Genomic DNA, 22,165 nt, shown 5'->3' with positions numbered 1-22,165 from the left:
ATGGAGGCACAGCAGAATGGGAAGAGGATAGGAATCAGTGAGTAGGTTGTGGGGGGCAGCAGCAGATGGGGACAAGGGCAGACTGGGGTCACAGGGGCAGCCGAGTCTACAACTACTAGAAAATACTCCCCTCCAGAACCTGGAATAGAACTCAAGAGTCCTAAATCGCTACATTCTTCTGTTGTCAGCAAATAGATCTGAAGACCACTGAAAAAGTGTGTTTTTCCATCCTCCTCTAGTGGCTGGCCCACACAGAATATAACCACCTACTACTGCTATCAGTTACTACATTAGCTCAAGTGGTACCGGTATGTGCTGTGGATGTAAGGGTCTAAAATCTGCTGATAACCCAACCAGGCGATCAATATGACTCCACATGACAGAAACTCTGTTTTTCCAGGTTGTTTTTGAAAAAATTAGGAAATTACATTTAACCAAATACATTAAAAGGACATTAAGGCTGCATAGTCACACACTCAAAAGTTAGGAAACGCCAACACTGCCTTATGTGTATGCATTATAGTACAGTCTTTAATTATATGATCGCATGCTATTTTTTCCACATGACCCCTGCCTCATTCAGCGGTCTGGATGCACCTGCTCTGGGGATGAATCAGGGCTGTGTAGCGAATAAGACAATTACACCTCTACCCCGATATAACGTGACCCGATATAACACGAATTCGGATATAACGTGGTAAAGCAGCGCTCCGGGGGGGCGGGGCTGAGCGCTCTGGCGGATCAAAGCAAGTTCAATATAACGCGGTTTCACCTATAACGCGGTAAGATTTTTTGGCTCCTGAGGACAGCATTATATCGGGGTAGAGGTGTATCTACAGCACCCCTGCATCATTTGTTGCAGAAGTTAGAAGTACACAGTGAATGAGGCAGAAGATTGCAAGAAGAGAAAGGATGGTCTCAACGTTGAGTCAGATGAATGTTGCCCTGGAGAACTGGATTCTCTTCCTGCCTTGGCTACAGAGTTCCTATGCAAGGCTGGGCAAGTTACTTGAACTAGATTTTTCATGGGTGTTACTATCATGATATTTATGTTTGTTCCCCTATATAGCATTTTTTATTTAAATAAGGATGCTAAAGGCAAACCACATCAAAGACGTTAAAACGAGGTACAGTGACATTTGGTGAAGAAAGCAATCAGATGTATCCTTAAAGACTGCTTTAAAGAGGGCCCAAACACAGAGGGTCTTTAGGATGGTCATCGATGGCATCAACAAGCTACCAGCATGCAACTGTTTCTTGATGGACAGTCTTAAATCCACATTGATATCATCAACAATTTTTCCACCGTGCAATAAAGTAGTAAACATGTCAGCTACATATACCAGTCTATATAAAATACTTTCAGATCATCTTAAAATAGTTTAAAGGCAGACATGACTAAATGTAACATAAATTAAAAACAGGTATAGTGCCTTCTCATTTAAGTCTGGGCCGTGACCCTTCCTAAGGTGTGTTCCAGACACATACATAGCTAGAATGACATGAAATTTACTTGGTAGTCAAAAGGGGGAAAAAGGAACAATGCTACTTCTTGATGTAAATGTGAAATGAAGCAGTTTATATTTGACTTTGATATTTATAACTGTGACTTGGGAGATAATATTTTCAATGAATGAAGCAAATTTAGGAGAATATAGAAGATTTTTATTTGTCAGTCTGTTGCTTATACACTGGTAAAAGATATTACCTCACCTACCTTGTAGCTTATATTAACAGTTAAAGAAATACATAGGGAATACAATTGTAATTCTTTTATATCACCACAAGATGTCACTATCACACTATGACTGACAGTCCTGTGTAGCATGCAGCTCCATCCTTTACAAAGGCTTAGGCTTAGGTAAATTTAAACTTGGAACTCATTTCATAATGAGCAGAAAACATTCAAGCTGTCCGAAGGCTTTGTCAGGGTATCAGCTGACTTCAGTGGGATATGGACACTTAATTACCTTAGACTCTTTTGAAAACCTTCAGTGTACTTTCACTGAATCTTAATGCAAAGATCAGCTTATTCCTGGAAATATACCATTTAATAAAATGCGCTAGGAGAATTCTAATAATGACACTGTGCAGAAGTACAAAAAGCAATATCCTTCAGAACAAAACATGAAATGTGTATACCTAATTTCATGTTCTGGAGTAAAAGTGTTAGAGGAGAAAATAAGTAATCTTCCAAACCTGGAAAAAAAAAAAAAAAAAAATCTACCTTACTTTTAATTTCCAAATGTTGACTTCTTAATGGCAAATACCATATATATATTAGGGCTGTCAAGCGATTAAAAAAAATTAATCGTGATTAATTCCCCGATTAAAAAATACCATTTAAATATTTTTGGATGTTTTCTACATTTTCAATGACAACACAGAATACAAAGTGTACATTTCTCACTTTAGAGACTAACAAATTTATTAGAGCATAAGCTTTCGTGGACTACAGCCCACTTCTTCGGATATATATATGCATCCGAAGAAGTGGGCTGTAGTCCACGAAAGCTTATGCTCTAATAAATTTGTTAGTCTCTAAGGTGCCACAAGTACTCCTGTTCTTCTTTTTGCGGATACAGACTAACACGGCTGTTACTCTGAAATTTCTCACTTTATATTTATTTTTGATTACAAATACTTGCACTGTAAAAAACAAAGGAAATAGTATTTTTCAATTAACCTAACAAGTACTGTAATGCAATCTCTTAATCATGAAAGTTACAATTGTAGAATTATGTACAAAAAATATCTGCATTCAAAAATAAAGCAATGTGAAACTTTAGAGCCTACAAGTCCACTCAGTCCTACTTCTAGTTCAACCAATCACTCAGACAAACAAGTTAGATTACAATTTGCAGGAGATAATGCTGCCAGGAGATAATGCATGTCCTCTGGAATGGTGGCCGAAGCATGAAGCGGTATACAAATGTTTAGCATATCTGGCACATAAAAACCTTGCACCACCAGCTACAAAAATGCCATGCGAATGCCTGTTCTTATTTACAATGTCACCTGAAAGTGAGAAGCAGGCAGCATTATCTCCTGCAAATGTGAACAAGCTTGTTTGTCTTAGCGATTGGCTGAACAAGGAGTAGGACTGAGTGGACTTGTAGGCTCTAAAGTTTTAAATTGTTTTGTTTTTGAGTGCAGTTATGTAACCAAAAAACCCTACATTTGTAAGTTACACTTTCACGATAAAGAGATTGCATTACAGTACTTGTATGAGGTGAACTGAAAAATACTATTTCTTTTGTTTATCATGTTTACAATGCAAATATTTGTAATAAAAAAATACTATAAAGTGAGCACTGTACACTTTGCATTGTGTTGTAACAGAAATCAATATTTTGTAAAATGTAGAAAAACATCCAACAATATTTAATACATTTCAATTGGTATTCTATCGTTTAACAGTGCAATTAATCACGATTAATTTTTTGAGTTAATCGTGTGAGTTAACTGTGATTAATTGACAGCCTTAACACACACACACACACACACACACACACACAATGTTAGTATTTGGCATTGCTCTGAAACCTCCACGGTGATATTGTTTTAAAATCACTTTCATTCCTATTTTCCAAAGTGTAAAAATACATCATTACAAAGGTTTATATGCACTATTAGAACGTCATATCCACCAAGAAACAGGTATAATCACTGTAAGAATTAATTAATTCCTATAATTAACTTATCAATTGAGTTTATCTTTGTAGTTGAGTAAGATTCTAGTAAGTCTAAACACAAAAAACCTGCATATTTGTCTGTATGGTATTTATAAGGAGATCATTAATATCCCAAACATCAGAGTCCTCGGTCAAATCCAAGCCTTATTACTAATCTAGGCAAGTTACTTTTGCAATATCACATATCATGGCTATCAACTCCTACTGTTCTACGAGGGCTTTGAGAGTGACCAAAAGACCCAAATTACGCATGTAAAATGATTTCAACTGATTTTTCTGACTTGTTCAGCTAATACACATACAATGCTTAGCTTAACTACAAACCTCAGCTTTCCTCAGATTATATAAAATCTCTCCTTCCCCTTTAAAATTATATTGCAAACTTGTTTTAATTTCCCTAGTTTCTTTAATTGTGCTTAAAAGATTGAATATCTGGCTAGTTACAACTGATTTGGAGCAACCACGAATAATTACTTAGCGATTCAGTTAAAATGAAATGAAAATGATATGCTGCTCTATCCTTCTCCAGTGAGAAATTCTATTTTAGGAATTTTTAATTAACTATACAAATCAACTGGCCAAACCTTCCCCTCTGCATATGATGTGAGATGACAGAGCTCCTATGCAAGCTGTCACAGACCATGAATTGTAGAAGTGGCCTCTCCACTGGTGCTCCATTGCCAGTGGGGTAGGATTCCATGCTACTTTCCCCTGGAAAAGAACCCTGCACAAAGCCCATTTACTCGGCTGCTTTGTTTGGGATCCGTTAGCCATAATTCTGAATGCAGAGAACAATACTATATGTAGTAGACAAAGAAGCTAATTTCAGTTATGTTATCTAGTATGTAGATGAATGAATTGAACTGGTAAAGAACCAGCAGGCATGACAGCCAGGCCTATAGACAGCACAGACCATAAAAAGAGCCAAACAAAATTAGCTCATCTTTAATAAGGGAGAATAAAGTACGGCTAACACAGGGTTTTAGTGAATGTCATTGTCATTATTTAGTGTACAAGCAAGAATGAGTTTAAATACAAAAAACAAGCTTGGCGGTTATATTTTCAGCAGTAGCAGTCCTGATTGAAGTTTGCCCCATTGAAAGTGTGTGCAGCAGAGACCATTATCACAATATTGTTCAGTAAGAGTGAACAGCCTTTTTATTATTATTATTCTAAGCTGGAGAAAGTGAACAGAGGCTTATATTCATATAAAATTTTTTTTTTTTATTGTGTGTATGAGATAACAAGCAATTGACCAACAGATTGATGGTAAGGTATCAGGTAAATTCAAGAAGATAAAAGGTAATAGGGATAGTCCACTTTTAAGACAACTCACCTGCTCAATCTTAAATTTCACCTTCCTTGCAAATTTCAAATACTTATAGAGAATCTGTGGCTAGTCTGTCTCCTCCCTTGCAGCCACCTGATCACACCCTTGCAGTCTTTCAACACTGACAACTCCTGTCAACTTTCTCTGTTTGTTAACACTGAATTATGCATCCCTTTATTAGGCCTTGATCCTGCAAACATTTCCATACATGTTTACTTTAAACATGTGAATAGTTGCATTCTCTTCAGTGGGACTCCTTATATGCACATGTGTAAGTGTTTGCAGGATAAAGGCGTTACTTTGGATACTTTATACATCATTCTATGAGTGTCTATAGTGTAAGCTCTGAACATTCGTAAAATTCATTTGTAACTAAGAACATTGTCCAAATGGCTCTCAAGAAATATCTATTTCCATTATTTTTACTGGTTTGGGGTTTTCTATTCTAATTTGTCTATACCAGGGATTTAATTTAATAATAGCAAGTGACATTTTAAGATTTGACTAACAACTTCTAATTAAAAATGGCCCTCTGGCCCTAATATACTTCTATTAATTTGCCAATGAACTAAAAGTAAACCCAAAGGAAAAATATTTGTAACCTGTATTTTTGCTTTCAACTGATCATTCTCAGCCTCCTTTTTTTGAATCTGGCATTGCAGGTGGGCTTGTACAGCTTCTACTGACTTTGATAGGTGATCTGCTTTTAGTGCATTTGCCTATGCAAAAGATATGAACACAAATCTTTTAATTTATACAGATATGCCATAAGAAGATTTCTCTATTTTTTTGGTATAATTGATTTCTAACATCTGGTAGTATACACATTCTGTGAGTCATGCACAGACACAATGTAATTATGAAATAGATTGTAAACCCAGACTCAAGCATAATGCCCTCAACCGAAGCACTGTCAAGAGCTGTTTTACCCCTTTTATTGAGTATAGTCAGTGCTTTTCCTCCCACTCTCACTTTGCATGGAACCACCTCCCTTGTCTGCTACAGAAGGTAAAAGGAACCTTTATCTATACATTTTGGTGAGGTTAGCACTGTCTAGAGCACTAGCCTTCAGAGGGTGATGAACTCAAAGAGCACAAGCAGAGTGACTGTGAACAGCCCCTGTACAGAGGCAAAATGGAGGGGGGCTTTTGCACTCTCTTCTCTATAGGATTGCCAACTTTCTAATAGCAGAAAACTGAAGACCCTTATATAATAATATATGGAGATATACCTATCTCATAGAACTGGAAGGGACCCTGAAAGGTCATTGAGTCCAGCCCCCTGCCTTTACTAGCAGGACTAAGTACTGATTTTGCCCCAAATCCCTAAGTGGCTCCCTCAAGGATTGAACTCACAACCCTAGGTTTAGCAAGCCAATGCTCAAACCACTAAGCTATCCCTCTCCCTACCCCACCCTTACCCTGAGGCCCCACCCCTTCTCACTCCATCCCCCCCACCCCGTCCATCGGTTGCTCACTCTCCCCGACCCTCACTCACTCGCATACTTTCACTGGGCTGGGCCATGGGGTTGGGATGAGGGCTCAGGCTGGTGGTGTGGGCTCTGAGGTGGGGCCAGAAATGGGGGGTTCAGGGTGCAGGAGGAGGCTCCAGCTGGGGGTGCGGGCTCTGGGGTGGGGTTGGGGATGAGGGATTTGGGGTGCAGGAGGGGGCTCCAGGCTGCGGGGGTAGGGCGGAGGGGTTTGGATTGTGGGAGGGGGCTCCAGGCTGGGGCAAGAGAGTGGGGTGCGGGAGGGGAAGCAGGGTGTAGTCTCTGGGACGGAGTTTGGGTGTGGGAGGGGACTCAGAGCTGGGGAACAGGGTTGGGCTGCGGGAGAGGGTGAGGGGTGTAGGCTCCCGGTGGCGCTTACCCCAGGCGGCTTCTGGAAGCAGTGACATGTCCCTCCGGCTCCTAGGCGGAGGCATGGCCAGGGAGATCTGCATGCTGCCCCCGCCTGCAGGCACCACCCCCACAGCTCCCATTGGCTGCAATTCCCGGCCAATGGAAACTATGGAGCTGGTGCTCAGGGCGGGGGCAGCACGCGGAGTCCCTGTAGCTGCCCCTATGCTTGGAAGCCAGAGGCACATGTTGCTGCTTCCTGGGAGCGGTGCGGAGTCGGGTAGGGAGCCTGCCAGCCCCGCACCAACTGGACTTTTAATGGCCCATCAGCAGTGCTGACCAGAGCTGTCAGGGTCCCTTTTCGACAAGGAGTTCTGGTCAAAAACCAGACACTTGGCAACCCTACCTCTCTACCTTATGCATTTGTGCAACATTAGCCTAAACCTAATCTTAAATGAGAAATGACAGTCAGGTCCAAACCAACCGCCCCCTTCGGAGCCATCCCTCACACTGACCATTGGAGGGGCTGGGGTGAGGATGGTTCACAATCCAAAAAAGAACATCTGGAGTCAAACTTCCTGGTATGTGTCCACTTCTGTGAGAAACACTGGCCCACAGGAATAGCTTTTCATATAATGTTTGAAATTAAATATTACCCTTCATACAATTTGAAAAATTAGGAGATTTGGAGGTAAGAATTTAGCACACTGAGATAAAACATCCATTCTGAGGGGGAAAATGACTTACTTTTTCCTGTTGAAGCTGAGAAGAAAGCTCTACAATATGCTTCTCTGTTTCAAGTGTTTCTTTTCTGAGACCCTTCATGAAGGAAAATTAACACAAAATGAAAAGGTCTCCATATGCACATTTTGGGCTACATTTTCATAACAGTGCACCTAGGGCCGGCTCCAGGCACCAGCTTCTCAAGCAGGTGCTTGGGGCGGCCGCTCCGGAGAGGGGCGGCATGTCCAGGTATTCGGCGGCAATTCGGCGGACGGTCCCTCACTCTGCCTGGGAGTGAAGGACCTCCCGCCGAATTGCCGCCGCAGATTGCGATCGCGGCTTTTTTGTCTGTTTGCTTGTTTTGGCTGCTTGGGGCGGCCAAAACCCTGGAGCCGGCCCTGAGCGCACCCAAATTGCACATGTAAAAGCAGGGCCGGCTCCAGGCACCAGCTTAGCAAGCTAGTGCTTGGGGCGGCCACTCCGGACGGGGCGGCAGGTCCAGCTATTCGGCAGCAATTTGGCGGACGGTCCCTCACTCCCACTAGGAGCGAAGGACCTTCCGCCAAATTGCTGCCACAGATCGCGATCGCGACTCTTTTTTTTTTTTTTGTGTGTGTGGCTGCTTGGGGCGGCCAAAACCCTGGAGCCGGTCCTGTGTAAAAGGGATACTTTATTAAGGTAACTGAGCTCTCATTTCCAGTGGCACAAACATTTCAAGGTGATGCTTAAAAGCAAAGAAATTGTACACCTAAATATAAGAACAAAAGTGTCTCAAAGCAGGGACATTAATTTAAGTGTACAGATGCACAGTCAACATAATTGGGTACCTAAATTTAGCTGATGTACAATGTTGGCTTGTATTATAGGGTTTTGTTCTGGGACACTCTTTTTGTCAATTTCCTGCAAATCAAATTACTGAAGGATACACATACACTTCATTTACTTATCAAATTGTTTTGAAAATTCTGCTTTTTCAAAATTATGTTTGAAGAAGTCACAAGTGAGCAAGGAGACAGAGCAGACAATAAGGGAAAAGCCAGAAAAAGGAATTAAACAAGAATGGGGTGCTACTCTGGTGAGTAAAAAAACAAAAACCAATCTAAACACAGAGCCAGTAAATATTTGTGAACAAAGTAAAAGTAATGTTACTTCTGAGAGAGGAGCTCCTAATTGTAAAGGTTATTTGGTCTTCACCGGAAATTAAACTTAAGGATTTAATCTCTGTTGAAGGAAAATGTGTTGGCTGAATGGTTTTCAGACATAACAGCCATATTCTGTCCCTCCCCCAGACAGGTAATGTTCCATAAGCAGCCCTTGTACTGACACCTATAGTTCAGGTTGCCTTAACTACTGAGTATCAGATTTCCTGGGTTGTGAAAAAAAATAAAAATAAATAGCTCTTTTAAATCTGATAGCATTCCAATTCCAATGTAGTCAATTTCTGCTCAGATTAGGAATAAAGTGATTTGGGTTATACTTTTTGGCCTTGGACAAGTCATTAATACCAACTTGGGCCTCAATTTACTCCATTTATAAAATGAGGATAATAATACATGCTACATGAGATATTTACACTGTATCATGCTTTTCAGCTAAGCATCTTGTTATTCCTTCTCAGTACTGGGGTAAACTGAACTTCAACTTCCAATTACTTTGTTTTAAAATTATTTAAAAAAAAAGATACTGGTGGAATTTTACATTTCTTTGTAATACTGAAGTTGCACCAAAATAGTTAAAACTTCTCTTATCATTGCTTTCAAGGAGTTAACTGTCTGAATTCACCTTTCTGAAGATTTAGGTACTTGGATACCATATTGCCCTTTATTTTCTCATTTGTGGCAAATGGCATATTTGGGGGAATGATTTGGAGGGTTTACAAACGTTTAGTTCCATCTGCTTTCTCAAAACTGTGTAGCCTGATTACGATAGCTACCATCTGGGCAGGAATGTGACCTCATGATGGAATGGAAACATTACATAAACTATAACAAAAATGGTAATTTTGGGGGGCAACGAATTCACAGCTTTTCCCTCCCTTACACTGCCTATCGATTTATGTCAGAATAAAACGGCAATGCACTTGAATAACCATAACATTGAAGCAAAAGTAACATCTGGTCTTAGAGAAACAAAGCTAGACATTCTTCTCAGTTACACCAGTGTAAATAAGTAGCATTTCCATTAAAGTTACTCTGGAATTACACTGGTGAACAACATCAGAAACTGGCCCATGCTGAATATGGGGTAATATACAGCACATTAAACTCTGTATAATAAGCGTGACACCATACGCCTGAAAAATATCACTAGTCAAATTGGTAAGGAAGAAACAAAATGATGGAAATTGGGTAGAAGCCAGGCAAGTATATCAATATACACACACATGTGAGTGCAAGACAGAAAGACCAAGCAGTCTTCCTGATCCTAGGTCTGGCAGTTGCCTAGTGGAATTGTATGAGACTGGGATTTCACTGTTCTGGCATGCCTTGATAGAGTAAGGAGCCAGAAAGTGTAATTTACTTACATCATTTTCAGTTTCACTTTCAGTTAACTTCTGCATCAAAATGTCAATTTGTTTACTGCTTATCTGCATGTTCAAAATAGAAAAAACAACCAATATTTTAAAATTAATTATTTTACAGTATATGGAACTTGCAGATTCAGTGTACTCAGAATGGAGACTGATACATATGAAATACCAACAGCAAGGAGATATTTACTTTGACATGCATGATTATATACAATTGGTGGGAAATATCTTAAGAGATTCTATTCATTCTATGTGCGGAGCTTATGAATAGGGGAAAATAAACCAAGATTAATTCTATATGTAAAACTGATTATTTTTTAAATGGAAGCACTTACATGCCATGCTTATTTAATTTTCCTTGTTCAAATAGTAGCCTAAAGGTCAAGTGTGTATTCCATTCATCTATTTTAAAGACAAAGTGAAGCATTTCCTTAAGTGTTTCTGAAAATATTGTTTGATGGCAGCTAAGATTATCTCCAGACCCCAAAAACTAATATCGCACAATATTAACTTCTATCACAAATATAAATAAACTTGGAATGGCAAAACCATTTATACAGCCATAACTATCACACAATCATCAATTACATAATTTGGCAGTCAAAGTTGTCCTTATTTTATCAATTAGTCTTTTTACCCTAACTGATGGAACTTCCAGTTAAGTAAATCCCAGACTTTTTAACTTCAGAGAATGGGCTCACTGACTTCCAAGGAAGTTTAGATAACTCAGCATGTTATAGGACCAGGCCCAATATGAATACTGAATTATAGGAAGGAGATAGCCAGCAAGTTGGGTGTCAAACTACAGATGGATCGGAAAGCAGGGAAAAGTAGCAAGGGGAAAAGCAAATGAGAGCTGCATTCTCTGCACTGGTATTTGCAGAGTGCACTCTGCTGGATTTTAGAAGCATGATGTACTCTGGCTCATCAGTGAGAGGGAAGCCTTACAGATCATTCTGAACAGAGCCAGAGCACACATGTACAATGTCCGCTTTAGGAATTCACTGCTTATGTATGTTTGGTTTTGTTTGAATACAAACACCTGTGAATTGCAGGTATTCAAACACAAAGAGATAATCACACCACTATTGTAATATAATGCTCTCTATATTTCTTCACTTTTCTTCTTTCTCTGCCTTCCTATTATTTATCAATTGCCATTCGCTATTTGTTTATCTTTTCCTTTTTAAAACTTCCTCTCTCTCCTGATTATTCTATATATACAGGCTCCAGAATAAAGAAGAAACACGTCTTCTCTCATCTGCTTTTTATTAAAAATTTAATATATCTGTTTGAAGTCAAGCAATTCCTATTCTGTCTTATTCAGCAAATATGATTATGCTTAAAGATTAACATATACATGAAAGGAAAGTATCTGTGATATTTACAATACTATACAAGCACAGCATAACATAGATTTCTCAAAATAGGTTAAACTTCCACACAACCTGGGGTTGATTTGGACAATAAAGAATATTTGAAATACTATAATTTTGCATTTTCTGTGACTGGCTATTGCTTCCTTTCTTTGAAAACACTACTGAAAAAGATCAGGAAAAAAAATGTGTTCGTGCTCACTGTTAAGCCACCCCAAGATTGCTTTGGGTCATCTTACTTCTTTATGCTCTGTTGTTCTAAGTAGGTGTAGTAATAATCCTTTTACGTGTTTGAGAGTCTCTAGTTCCTTTATCAGTAAATCCTCTTGTTTAGAAATCTTAATCATATCTGATGTAGAAAGGTTACACACCTGATAAAATATTAAGCCACAAACAAATATACTGTAAGTGTACTACAATATTTTCCCAAAACAGCATGATTACCATTATTAAAATTTAGCTTTAACACATTGAAACCATAAAACTATTTTTCTAAGTACACTGCAAAATATGATAATGAATATGCAAAATACCGTTTAGATTAGGATTTAAACATTTTGGTATGAAATACTACACAATTCAATATTCACTCTTCAAAGTTTGTAACAGAGAGATCAGGCATATGCTCTTTCTATTTTAACTTTTTTGCTGATAAAAGGCCCAATTTTCCTCTTTCAAGGGAAAATCCATTTAAATCAAACTAATTTTGCTGCTCCAAAAATAACAAAGGACAATCAGGTAGCAGACCTTTTAGTAAGTACTATCATAGAAGTTATTTCATCCTGATTCGCACATATGTATTCATGATACTTCTATCTGTAGCTGGAGAGAAAAGTACTATTGGAAATGTTAACTCTGTTGTACAGAAAAGTGTGAATTCCCAATGGCAATTTTTAAACAGATTAACCATGAGGGAATGCAAAAAATCAAGATATCTTGACTCTTAGAATAATATTTGTTTTGTTTTATAAACTTAAATAGTAATAATGTATTTGTACTCAACAGGTTACAGACATCAAAAACTTCATTTGAAGATTTTTTTAAAATCATAGTAAAAAATATATCTACTGTACAATATTGTGTATAAACAGGGTTACAATTGGGCAAGAAGATGCAAATGTACTCAAGTTCTGCTCACAAACCCAGAATACACAAGTAGCTATATGTTTCTGCTCAAATGATCAGCAGTGAAATAGCACAGAATGTTGACTTTTAAACTGACAACATTAGGGTTCAGAATTAACATTCGTGTGAGATGAAAACAAACATTTGGACCCCTCAAAGCTCTTATTTAAAGATGTATGTCTGCACTCAGATATCACATCAGTCAACATTTAGAGTGTTTTTCTAATCAACCATATGAGTTAGACATTTAAGGTTTTTTACAATAAATGTTTAATTCTGCAAAAATGAGTGGAGCAAAAAAAAAAAAAAGACTGTACAGCATATCCCAGTTAGAGTTCGGAGAGTAAATATGTACACAAATTTTTGTATAGTATTAAAATACAGCAAAATACAGAAACTTACATTTGTCATTCCAGCAACAGTGACTTTAAATGAAGGCAAAAACATTTCTGTTGAACTGATTGCCATCTCTGCTTCAAGAATCTTTTCCTGTAATGTGGCAATTTCATCTTCTTTCAACCTATTCACAAGAAGAACTTAATAAAAATCAAATTGCACTAACTATACATGTTTAATATATATGAATATAAATAAACTTTTCCATTTCACAAATATTTATTAACCAAAGGCAGAATTTTCTCAAGTTTTCTCTGAGTAAGAACCTCAGAATTTGGCCTACAGTGTTCCCTTAATATGCAGGCTACAACTCCTTTCCTTTCCATATGATAAATTATTTACACTGAACACTTATGGAAACACTTTCTTGCTGCTGCATTCTATGTCCTCTAAAGCCAGCAGAAGTAGGAACTTTGGGATTTATCCTATTAAAAAAAAAAGGTTTAAAGCAAAGTTTATTTTAAGTTTTACCAATAACTCCTTAGATGACTGTATCATGAACTTCTAAAAATCAAATGTACTTTTCACTAATTAAGCTGTTTGCTTTTTGTATTTCACTCAGCCAGGGGAGTGAAAATAAGACTAAACAATCTCACTTGCAGGGTCTCATGAACTAATACAATATCCAGCAGTGTTTGGGTTGCAAACACAGGCAGGGTGGGATTTTCAAAAAGTTCCCTATTATAGGGTGAAATTAATCTCTGTTCAGAGGACCTACATAAGCCCCTATGTTGTCAAAACACAAAGCCTTAAATGAATCCTCTGCCCAGGCATGAATTGCACCCACAGAAGATAAATATTTATGTTTTGAACATATTGTGTGGATTTGAGCAGCTAAAGAAGCACAAATAAATGCTGTAGGAACAGATGAAAGACTGTTGGTCTCATGAAATTCTGTAACTGTATTTTTCCCAGTCTGAAGCATACCATCTCATTTCACTTTCACTCAGGTTTTGTTCTAGGAAGTTTTCCTGTGATCTGCTTTTGAGCTGTGGTGACAGTTCTTTCAGCTTGGTCTGATGTTTATCCATAACTTTGGTAAATGAACTCCAATTCTGCTTCAAGGGTCCCTCCTCCATGCATGCTGAAAACTTACAAACATTTTATTTTATTTCAGTCTTTATCTTCTCCCCAACTATTTCAAGACATATTTTCTACCTATAACAATCAAAGCTTAATCAAAAGATTATCTATCACCAGATAACAAACCAGAATATGGGGCCAGAATTATTTTAGAAGGTTATTTCTAATGTCCATCATCCCTTTTATTATGGGAAATAGAATGGAATTAAAAGATGGTACCAATTTTCTCCCCAATAACCTACTTCTCTACATACTTTTCCTCCTACTTTCTTTAGTCTTTATGTAAGAAGTCTTGTCCAATGCTGTAAAACAGCTAATAGTGGATGTTATACTCTGAAGATCAAGCATATTACCATCACAGTGAGAAAAATGGAAGTCCAGAATCCAGATTATTTACTTGTACAAATGGGCAGAAAGAAGGATGTTTCCGATGATAGTTATCATAGCAACAAATTTAGCATTAAGGCCACATAGTTTAATTATTAACTTCTTAAAAATGTATAGAAAACAATCCAGCTGGGATTTCTAAAGGAGCCAAAGAAAGTTAGGCGACCAAATCCTATTTCATTTCGAAAGTGAATAGTGTGCTTAACTCCCTGATGATCCTTTGAAAGTCCCACCCTCTAGGAATTTGCAGCTAGTCAGGAATTAAGTAGAATTTTCTTTATGCTTTCGCATACATCATTCTATGAATTCCTTAGCAGGAAATTATTTAATTCAAGGGAGTTAAGAACAAATGTGCAAATATCTCTAATGCCAACAGAAATGCAAGAAAGGCTTAAGAATGTCAGCCTCATACTGATACTATTTTTAGGTCTTCCACAATTCCCTACTTGGTCTGCTTCTTCACTTAGACCTGTAAAATATTTTCCATGATGGTTGACTTTTCTGATTCTAAAAAAATCTTCACAGGACTGAATCAATGAACAGAGTTTTGCTGCTTCTCCAGGTGTAATAGGTAGTGCATGTCTTGTTCCCTACAACAACAATATTGAGAATTATGTAACAATTGGTACTACTCATTGCTAGGCTTGCTATCCTTACCTGCCACCTGAGCCTAAGAGACATCTCAAGATAAAACAACTTATGTTCTTTATTAAGTAGAAATACTCCAGAATAATTTTCAGGATGAACTAAATTATCATTTTCATCTGTTATTTCCATCATTACTAAAGGCCCTACCTTGTGACGTAATAGGAGGTGAGAATTGAGAAAACTGAGAATTTAGCATCAGACTCTTAATAACTAGACAATAACATCACACTTATTTACATCTCGTCATAATGTGAAATTTTACATCTAACTTCTATTTTTCCCATTTTCATTTCTTTGTTTTTCCATAGGTTTACATTTCAAAGGGGACTTCAATCTGAATGACATATGCTGGAAGTCTTATGCTGCTAGAACGAAAACGTTCTCTGAATTTCTAGAAGTTATAGAGGACAATTTTTTAATTCCAAAAGTGTTACACCCAACACAGGGGAATTCTATAAAAGACCCCATCTTGACAGGAGGAATTGATTGCAGAACTAAAAATTAGCATTTCCATAGATGCAAGTGATTGTGACTTGATTACATTTGTTGCATACAAAGACAATGAAGTCCAAGCCAGTTTTAAGGATTTAAAAGGGCCAATTATACAAAGCTGAAAACAATTATGAGCCAAATCAGTTGAGAGAAGGAATTTACACAGGAAAATATGAAGGATAATTGGTAGTTGTTTAAAAACATTTTACTAGATGCCAAAAAAAGGTACAACCCCACAAATGAGAAGGCTATACTGCTTAAAAAACAACCTGGTTTAGAGGGGAGGTGATCTACATAATGTATTTATATAAAAAATGAGGTGCAGTGGCTAAGTGGTTAATGCACTTGACAACAATCCCGGCGGTTGTGGGTTAGAGTCTTGATTGATCTTACACTGAAAGGCTGTCTCCAGTTCACCTCCATAGGGTAGAGAAGTCAAAAGTGTAGCGAGGCAGTCAACCGCTCTGGCTCAGAAGTGGTTAAAAGCCAGACGTTGGGGGAGAGCTGGGGCTGAGAGCCAATCAGAGAAGACTGGGAGGCAGCCAATCAGGGCCAGGCTGTACCCTATAAAAGGGCTGCAGGGCCAGAAGGCTGTCAGTCTCTCTCCAGCCTTGAAGAGGCAAAGACTGGCTGCCTGCAAGCAGAAGGGGGTACCTGGACAGAGCAGTGCTGGGAAGAGCAGGAGCTGAGGAGCTCCAGCCTGGCAAACACCCAAACTTAGGCTTTACTTCCAAGGCCTGAGAAAGTACTGGGGCTGTGGGGAGCAGCCAAAAAAGGAAGAAGCAACCGGTCCAACCCCCTTGCCGATGATGAGTGGCCACTTCAGACTGCAGTTTGCCCCTGAGGAAAGGGGCTAGATGAAGACTGGCAGTGGGTCACTGAGACGAAGTGGGCTTAGGGGATTGGGGTTCCCCGGGGAGGGGAGGACCCAGAGTGTGGGGGCCACTGCTGTGGGACAGTACCCAGGAAAAGGGGCACCGCAGGCCGGGAGGGATGTGGGGCCTGAAGTATAGTGGTGGAGACTGAGAATAAAAAGATAAGTAGCGACAGCAGAAGAGACACCGGCCAGCAGGAGGTGCTCCAAGGCTGGATGAGTTAATTCCCGGACTGACCAGCAGGAGGCGCTGTGGCGGTGAGTGCATGCCATGGTACAAAAGGCAGTTGAGCATGATGCTAGCTACATTACTCCCTTGTATAACGTTGGCAATGGAAAATGACACATCTTAAAGACATTACTGCTAAAGTTTGCAGATGACATAAAGATTTGGGGAGTGTTAAAAAATGAAGAGTTCACGTCATTGATACAGAGCGATCTGGATTACTTAATAAACTGGGAAACAATATACATTTCAATGCAGCCAAATGTAAAGTCATACATCTAGGAACAAAGAATGCAGGGTATACTTAAAGGATGGGAGACTCTTGGGGGTCTCCCAGTGTGGCAGTGTACCCCAAAAGGATAATGAGAACTCTGGATGTAAAAACCGGAATATCAAGTAGGAGAACAGAGGTTATTTTACCTCTGTATTTGGCACTGATACGACTGACCGCTACTGAAATATTGAGTCCAGTTCTGGTGTCCACAATTCAAGAAGGAGGTTGGTAAAATGGAGATGATTCAGAGAAGAACCACAAGAATGATCAAAGGGCTGGAAAATGTGCCTTTTAGTGAAAGACATAAGGAGCTATTTAGCTTATCAAAGAGAAGATTAAGAAGAGACTTAATAGGTCTGTTAAGTACCTACATGGGGAACAGAAATTTAATATTAGAAGGCTTCCCAATCTATCAGATGAAAGTATAACAAAATCCAATGGTTGGAAGTTGAAACTAGACAAATTTAGACTAGAAATAAGGTGCAAATTATTATCAGTGAGGGTAATTAACCATTGGAACAACACATCAAAGGCTGTGGCAAATTCTCCATCACTGTTACTATTTTAATCCGGATAGGATGTTTTTCTAAAAGATCTTATACTCAATGAATTTATAACGGTTCCAGTCTGAAGTTTTAATTAATAATAATTGTATACTGATTGCTTCTTTGACTGATGATGCAAGTTATAAAGGGTGCTTAGTTGCAGGAGGAATAGATTTTTTTTTTCTAGAGTGATATAAATATGTACAGCAAAACAGTAACAAAATTAAAATTCATAAGCATTTAATGAAACCATCTAACCAAATACTAATTTAAGTGCCCCAATTCCAGTCGTAAGAGTGAATTAAGTCTCCATTGGTTCTAACAAGTAAATTTGCAAGAATTTAATTTGATGTAAACTTAAGTAAGTTCTATAAAATATATTGATACCGAGGCTTAATACATTACATTCCATGTGTGTTGAATGCAAATAATTTTCATATGTTCTCAAGTTAATATTGCTATGAAAATATTTTTGCTATTTTTACACATTGCACAACTAAGCACCAAAATCTAAGACTGAGATTAGTCAAATTCCTTCTACACAACATCTTGGGAGGGTGGGCATAACATTTAATTTATCCTAATTCATCCAGAGCCAGAGAAGCACAAACTAGAATTTATCCATTTTTTCAGTATGTAATTTTTAGAGGTAGCCTTTAATTAGGATATAGGATCCCTCCTACCTTGTGTCAAACTTGCATAAATCTTCTTTTAAGAACTTAGCTTCTCTTAGTAAACGTGTAGCATATTCATACACTCTCATAAACAAACGCAGAAGTCTTCCACATAATATCCTCTATTCTAACCCCATTTTTCTCTTTTTCCCCTCTGAATTTATTTCCCAGTGGCTTGAGATGTGACCAAGCAGCTTCCAACAAACACTTGTCTAAGGGCAGGTCTACACTACCACTTGAGTCGATCTAAGATACGTCGCTCAGGAATATGAAAAAGCAGCCTCTGAGTGACACAAGTTTTGCGCTGTTCACACTGGCGCTATGTCGGTGGGAGACACTTTCCCACCAACATAGCTTCCGCTTCTTGCAGTGGTGGAGTAATTATGCCAACGGGAGAGCTCACTCCCGCCAGCATAGTGTCTCTTCACTAGGTGTGCTACAGCGGTGCAGCTGCGCCGATGTAGTGCTGTAATGTAGACTTGCCCTAACTCACTTAATGAATTATCCTACATATGTCCTTTATTAGCATTGCACTCCATTCCTAAACAGCAAGAGTAGACTCTTCAAAAGTGCCTAGGGAATTAGATACATGGCTCCCATTGATTTTCAAGGGGAATTGGGCACAAAACTCCCTCAAACCCCAAATGCATCCCTTCTTTCTACTGTCTACAGATACGAAGCAAAATTTAAAGTTTGATTTGAAGCCAGGAACTAGTCCAGAGGTGGGCAAACTACAGCCCGCAGGACTGTCCTGCCTGGCCCCTGAGCTCCCAGCCGGGGAAACTAGTCCCCGGCCCCTCCCCCCGCAGCCTCACCTCGCCGCATGCTCTGACCCGCCGCTCCTGCTGGGCAGCGCGGGCGGTGTGGCTGGCTGCGAGCTTCTGCTGCTCTGAGCAGCATGGTAAGGGGGCAGGGGACTGGTTAGGGGCAGGGGGTCCCCAGGGGCAGTCAGGGGATAGGGAGCAGGGGGCGATTGGATGGGGCGGAGGTTGGGGGGGGGAAGTCAGGGGACAGGGAGCGGGGGGGTTGAATAGGGGCTGGGGTCCTGGGGGTGGTTGGGGTGGGGGTCCCAGGAGGGGGCGGTTAGGGGACAAGGAGCAGGGGGGGCTGGATGGGTTGGGGGTCCTCAGGGGGCGGGAAGTGGGAGGGGGGCAGATAGGGGGCAGGGGCCAGGCTGTTTGGGGAGGCACAGGCTTCCCTACTCGGCCCTCCATACAGTTTCGCAATGCTGATGTTGCCATTGGGCCAAAAAGTTTGCCTACCCCTGGTCTAATCGGTAACGAAGTGCATAGATTACTCTTCTTTGCAGCAAATGCTCATACATCAGTAACACATTAGCAGAACCGTTCCTTGGGTAGGGCGAATCGGGGCGACTGCTCCGGGCCCCGCGCTTTGGGGGGGCCCACGGGCTGCTGTGATTGATCCGTGCGGTCGGTCCCGGAAGAGATGAATCGGTCACTTCCGCCCAGGCCCCGCAGCCCCCTAGTGATGGCCCTGAAAATTAGGATGAATTGACTTACCTCAGCAACATCAGGAGAAGACAACTTTTGTTGAACATGCAGCTCTGATGGAATATCGTTATCCTGTCTGTGCACAGATGACAACATTCTGTCTTAATTCTGCAAAAAGATTAAAAGTTGAGATAAAAACATCTATCTACATTGCCATCACTGTACCAAAAATAATAGAAAAGCAAGCTGGTAAAGGAAGGCACATTAGTTAAAGGATCACTGGTACCTCAGTGCAGTCAAATATAAAATGCAACAAAAAGCAGGATGAACACAACCTAGACCCACAACAAGAATGAGGTTTCCAAATGACCCTGAGTGAAATTACTGGCCAGAGTCAATACTTAGTAAACATGGGTTGCAAGGATATTTATTTAGCACTTATTGTTTACTTGGCCCCGACCACTCACACATTCATTGCACAAAAGTTAAATAACCCCCCAAAACGGAGGGCTACTGACTGTAACTGACATAAAGGGTAGGGAGGGAGGCCCGCCAGGGCAAAGCCTGGCCGCAAGATCCCCCACGCTGAGTGGGAGGGGACGGGAAAGGGGCAGGCACTACACCGGCGCTCCAGGTCACCCCCAAGCAGCTCCCCTTGCCCCGGGCAGTGCCCAGGCACCTTCCCCCAGCGCTGCCCCGCCGCTACCGGCCACGACCCTGAGCCGCCAAGCAGCGCCGCGGCCCTGCCCCGCCGGATTCCCCGGAGACGTTACCAGCCTCCCCGCAGGGCCGTCCCGCTCCTTCTCCCCACGGGAAGAGGGAGCCGCAGCCGCTTCCTTGGCAACCTGTAGCCGCCCGCCGCTTCCGCAGCGCGGCTCCCTTCCCGCGCCCGGCACTCAGGGGCGGAGCCCGCTGCCATGGGGGGAGCCACTCGGCCGGGCCTGGATGCTGCTGGGGACCGGGAGAGCAGCGCCTTGGCCGCGCGGAGCCTGGTCCCGAGCGCCCCGGCAGAGCCCGGCTTCGTCCTCCCCGAGTCCCCGTCACCCGCCGGGAGCAGGGCCCGTCACACACAACTCCAGGGTAACACCCCCCCCCCGTCCGCCCGTCACACACAGCTCCAGGGAAACACCCCCGTCCGCCCGTCACACACAGCTCCAGGGTAACACCCCCCTCCCCTCCGTCCGCCCGTCACACACAGCTCCAGGGAAACACCCCCCTCCCCTCCGTCCGCCCGTCACACACAGCTCCAGGGTAACACCCCCCTCCCCTCCGTCCGCCCGTCACACACAGCTCCAGGGTAACACCCCCCTCCCCCCCGTCCGCCCGTCACACACAGCTCCAGGGAAACACCCCCCTCCCCTCCGTCCGCCCGTCACACACAGCTCCAGGGAAACACCCCCCTCCCCCCCGTCCGCCCGTCACACACAGCTCCAGGGTAACACCCCCCTCCCCTCCGTCCGCCCGTCACACACAGCTCCAGGGAAACACCCCCCTCCCCTCCGTCCGCCCGTCACACACAGCTCCAGGGAAACACCCCCCTCCCCTCCGTCCGCCCGTCACACACAGCTCCAGGGTAACACCCCCCTCCCCTCCGTCCGCCCGTCACACACAGCTCCAGGGTAACACCCCCCTCCCCTCCGTCCGCCCGTCACACACAGCTCCAGGGTAACACCCCCCTCCCCTCCGTCCGCCCGTCACACACAGCTCCAGGGAAACACCCCCCTCCCCTCCGTCCGCCCGTCACACACAGCTCCAGGGTAACACCCCCCTCCCCTCCGTCCGCCCGTCACACACAGCTCCAGGCTAGCACCCCCCGTCCGCCCTGCCCGTCACACACAGCTCCAGGCTAGCACCCCCCCCGTCTGCCCGTCACACGCAGCTCCAGGCTAGGGACCCCCCTCGACCGCCCGTCACACGCAGCTCCAGGCTAGGGACCCCCCTCGACCGCCCGTCACACACAACTCCAGGCTAGGGATCCCCCTCGTCTGCCTGTCACACACAACTCCAGGGTAGGGACCCCCTCGTCTGCCCATCACATATATCTCTTGCCCCCCGTCACATGCATCTCCAGACTAGGCCCCCCGTCACATACACAGCCTGCACGCCCATCACTTGCATCTCCAGACTAAGGCCCTCCCCTCCCCGCCCCCCATTACATGCATTTCCAGACTGGGGCCCCTCCCCTGCCTATCCATCACACACATCTCCAGACTAATCAAAAATTGGAGAGGCCCAATCCTAAATTCACCAGCCAGACGGGGCCACTTGACTGTCTGTGGCCAGTGAGAAAAATAAGATGTGCATGGACATACAGTAATGGAGTCATTCTCATGCTAAGCTAACCTTCCCTAATGGACTGTCATATTAGCAAATTCTGAACCGCAGTGCACTTCCTGCCTGTCAAAGGCACTGAAGCTCTAATAATGGGCTCCGGCAGAGGAGTACTCAGTGCAATTCAGGAAAGAGTGTTTGTGGAAAAGTGGCTTTGAGCCATCTTTG

At 42.0% G+C, this 22,165-nt stretch overlaps 1 protein-coding gene across 7 annotated transcripts in view; it reads right to left on the bottom strand.

The window, feature by feature from the left end:
- ODF2L (outer dense fiber of sperm tails 2 like) overlaps positions 1-20,818 on the bottom strand; it is a 45,182-nt gene extending 24,364 nt beyond the window's left edge. For 2 of the 7 annotated variants that reach the window (XM_054038163.1, XM_054038164.1), the window contains exons 1-7: positions 19,736-20,745; positions 13,940-14,103; positions 13,019-13,136; positions 11,731-11,862; positions 10,110-10,172; positions 7,610-7,681; positions 5,628-5,744 (exon numbers count right to left, since the gene is read on the bottom strand). In XM_054038163.1, coding sequence (XP_053894138.1) covers positions 5,628-5,744; positions 7,610-7,681; positions 10,110-10,172; positions 11,731-11,862; positions 13,019-13,136; positions 13,940-14,103; positions 19,736-19,822 — 753 coding nt within the window. In that variant the 5' untranslated portion in view covers positions 19,823-20,745. Of the gene's footprint in view, positions 1-5,627; positions 5,745-7,609; positions 7,682-10,109; positions 10,173-11,693; positions 11,863-13,018; positions 13,137-13,939; positions 14,104-14,928; positions 15,073-19,735; positions 20,746-20,779 lie in introns of those variants that run through there. The other 5 variants (XM_054038160.1, XM_054038166.1, XM_054038161.1 and 2 more) reach the window with 5 other exon arrangements.
- Positions 20,819-22,165: the final 1,347 nt, after the last annotated feature.

Source organism: Malaclemys terrapin, chromosome 8 (genome assembly GCF_027887155.1).
Source record: "Malaclemys terrapin pileata isolate rMalTer1 chromosome 8, rMalTer1.hap1, whole genome shotgun sequence".
NCBI lineage: Eukaryota > Metazoa > Chordata > Testudines > Emydidae > Malaclemys > Malaclemys terrapin.
This window is presented reverse-complemented; position numbering and strand designations above follow the sequence as displayed.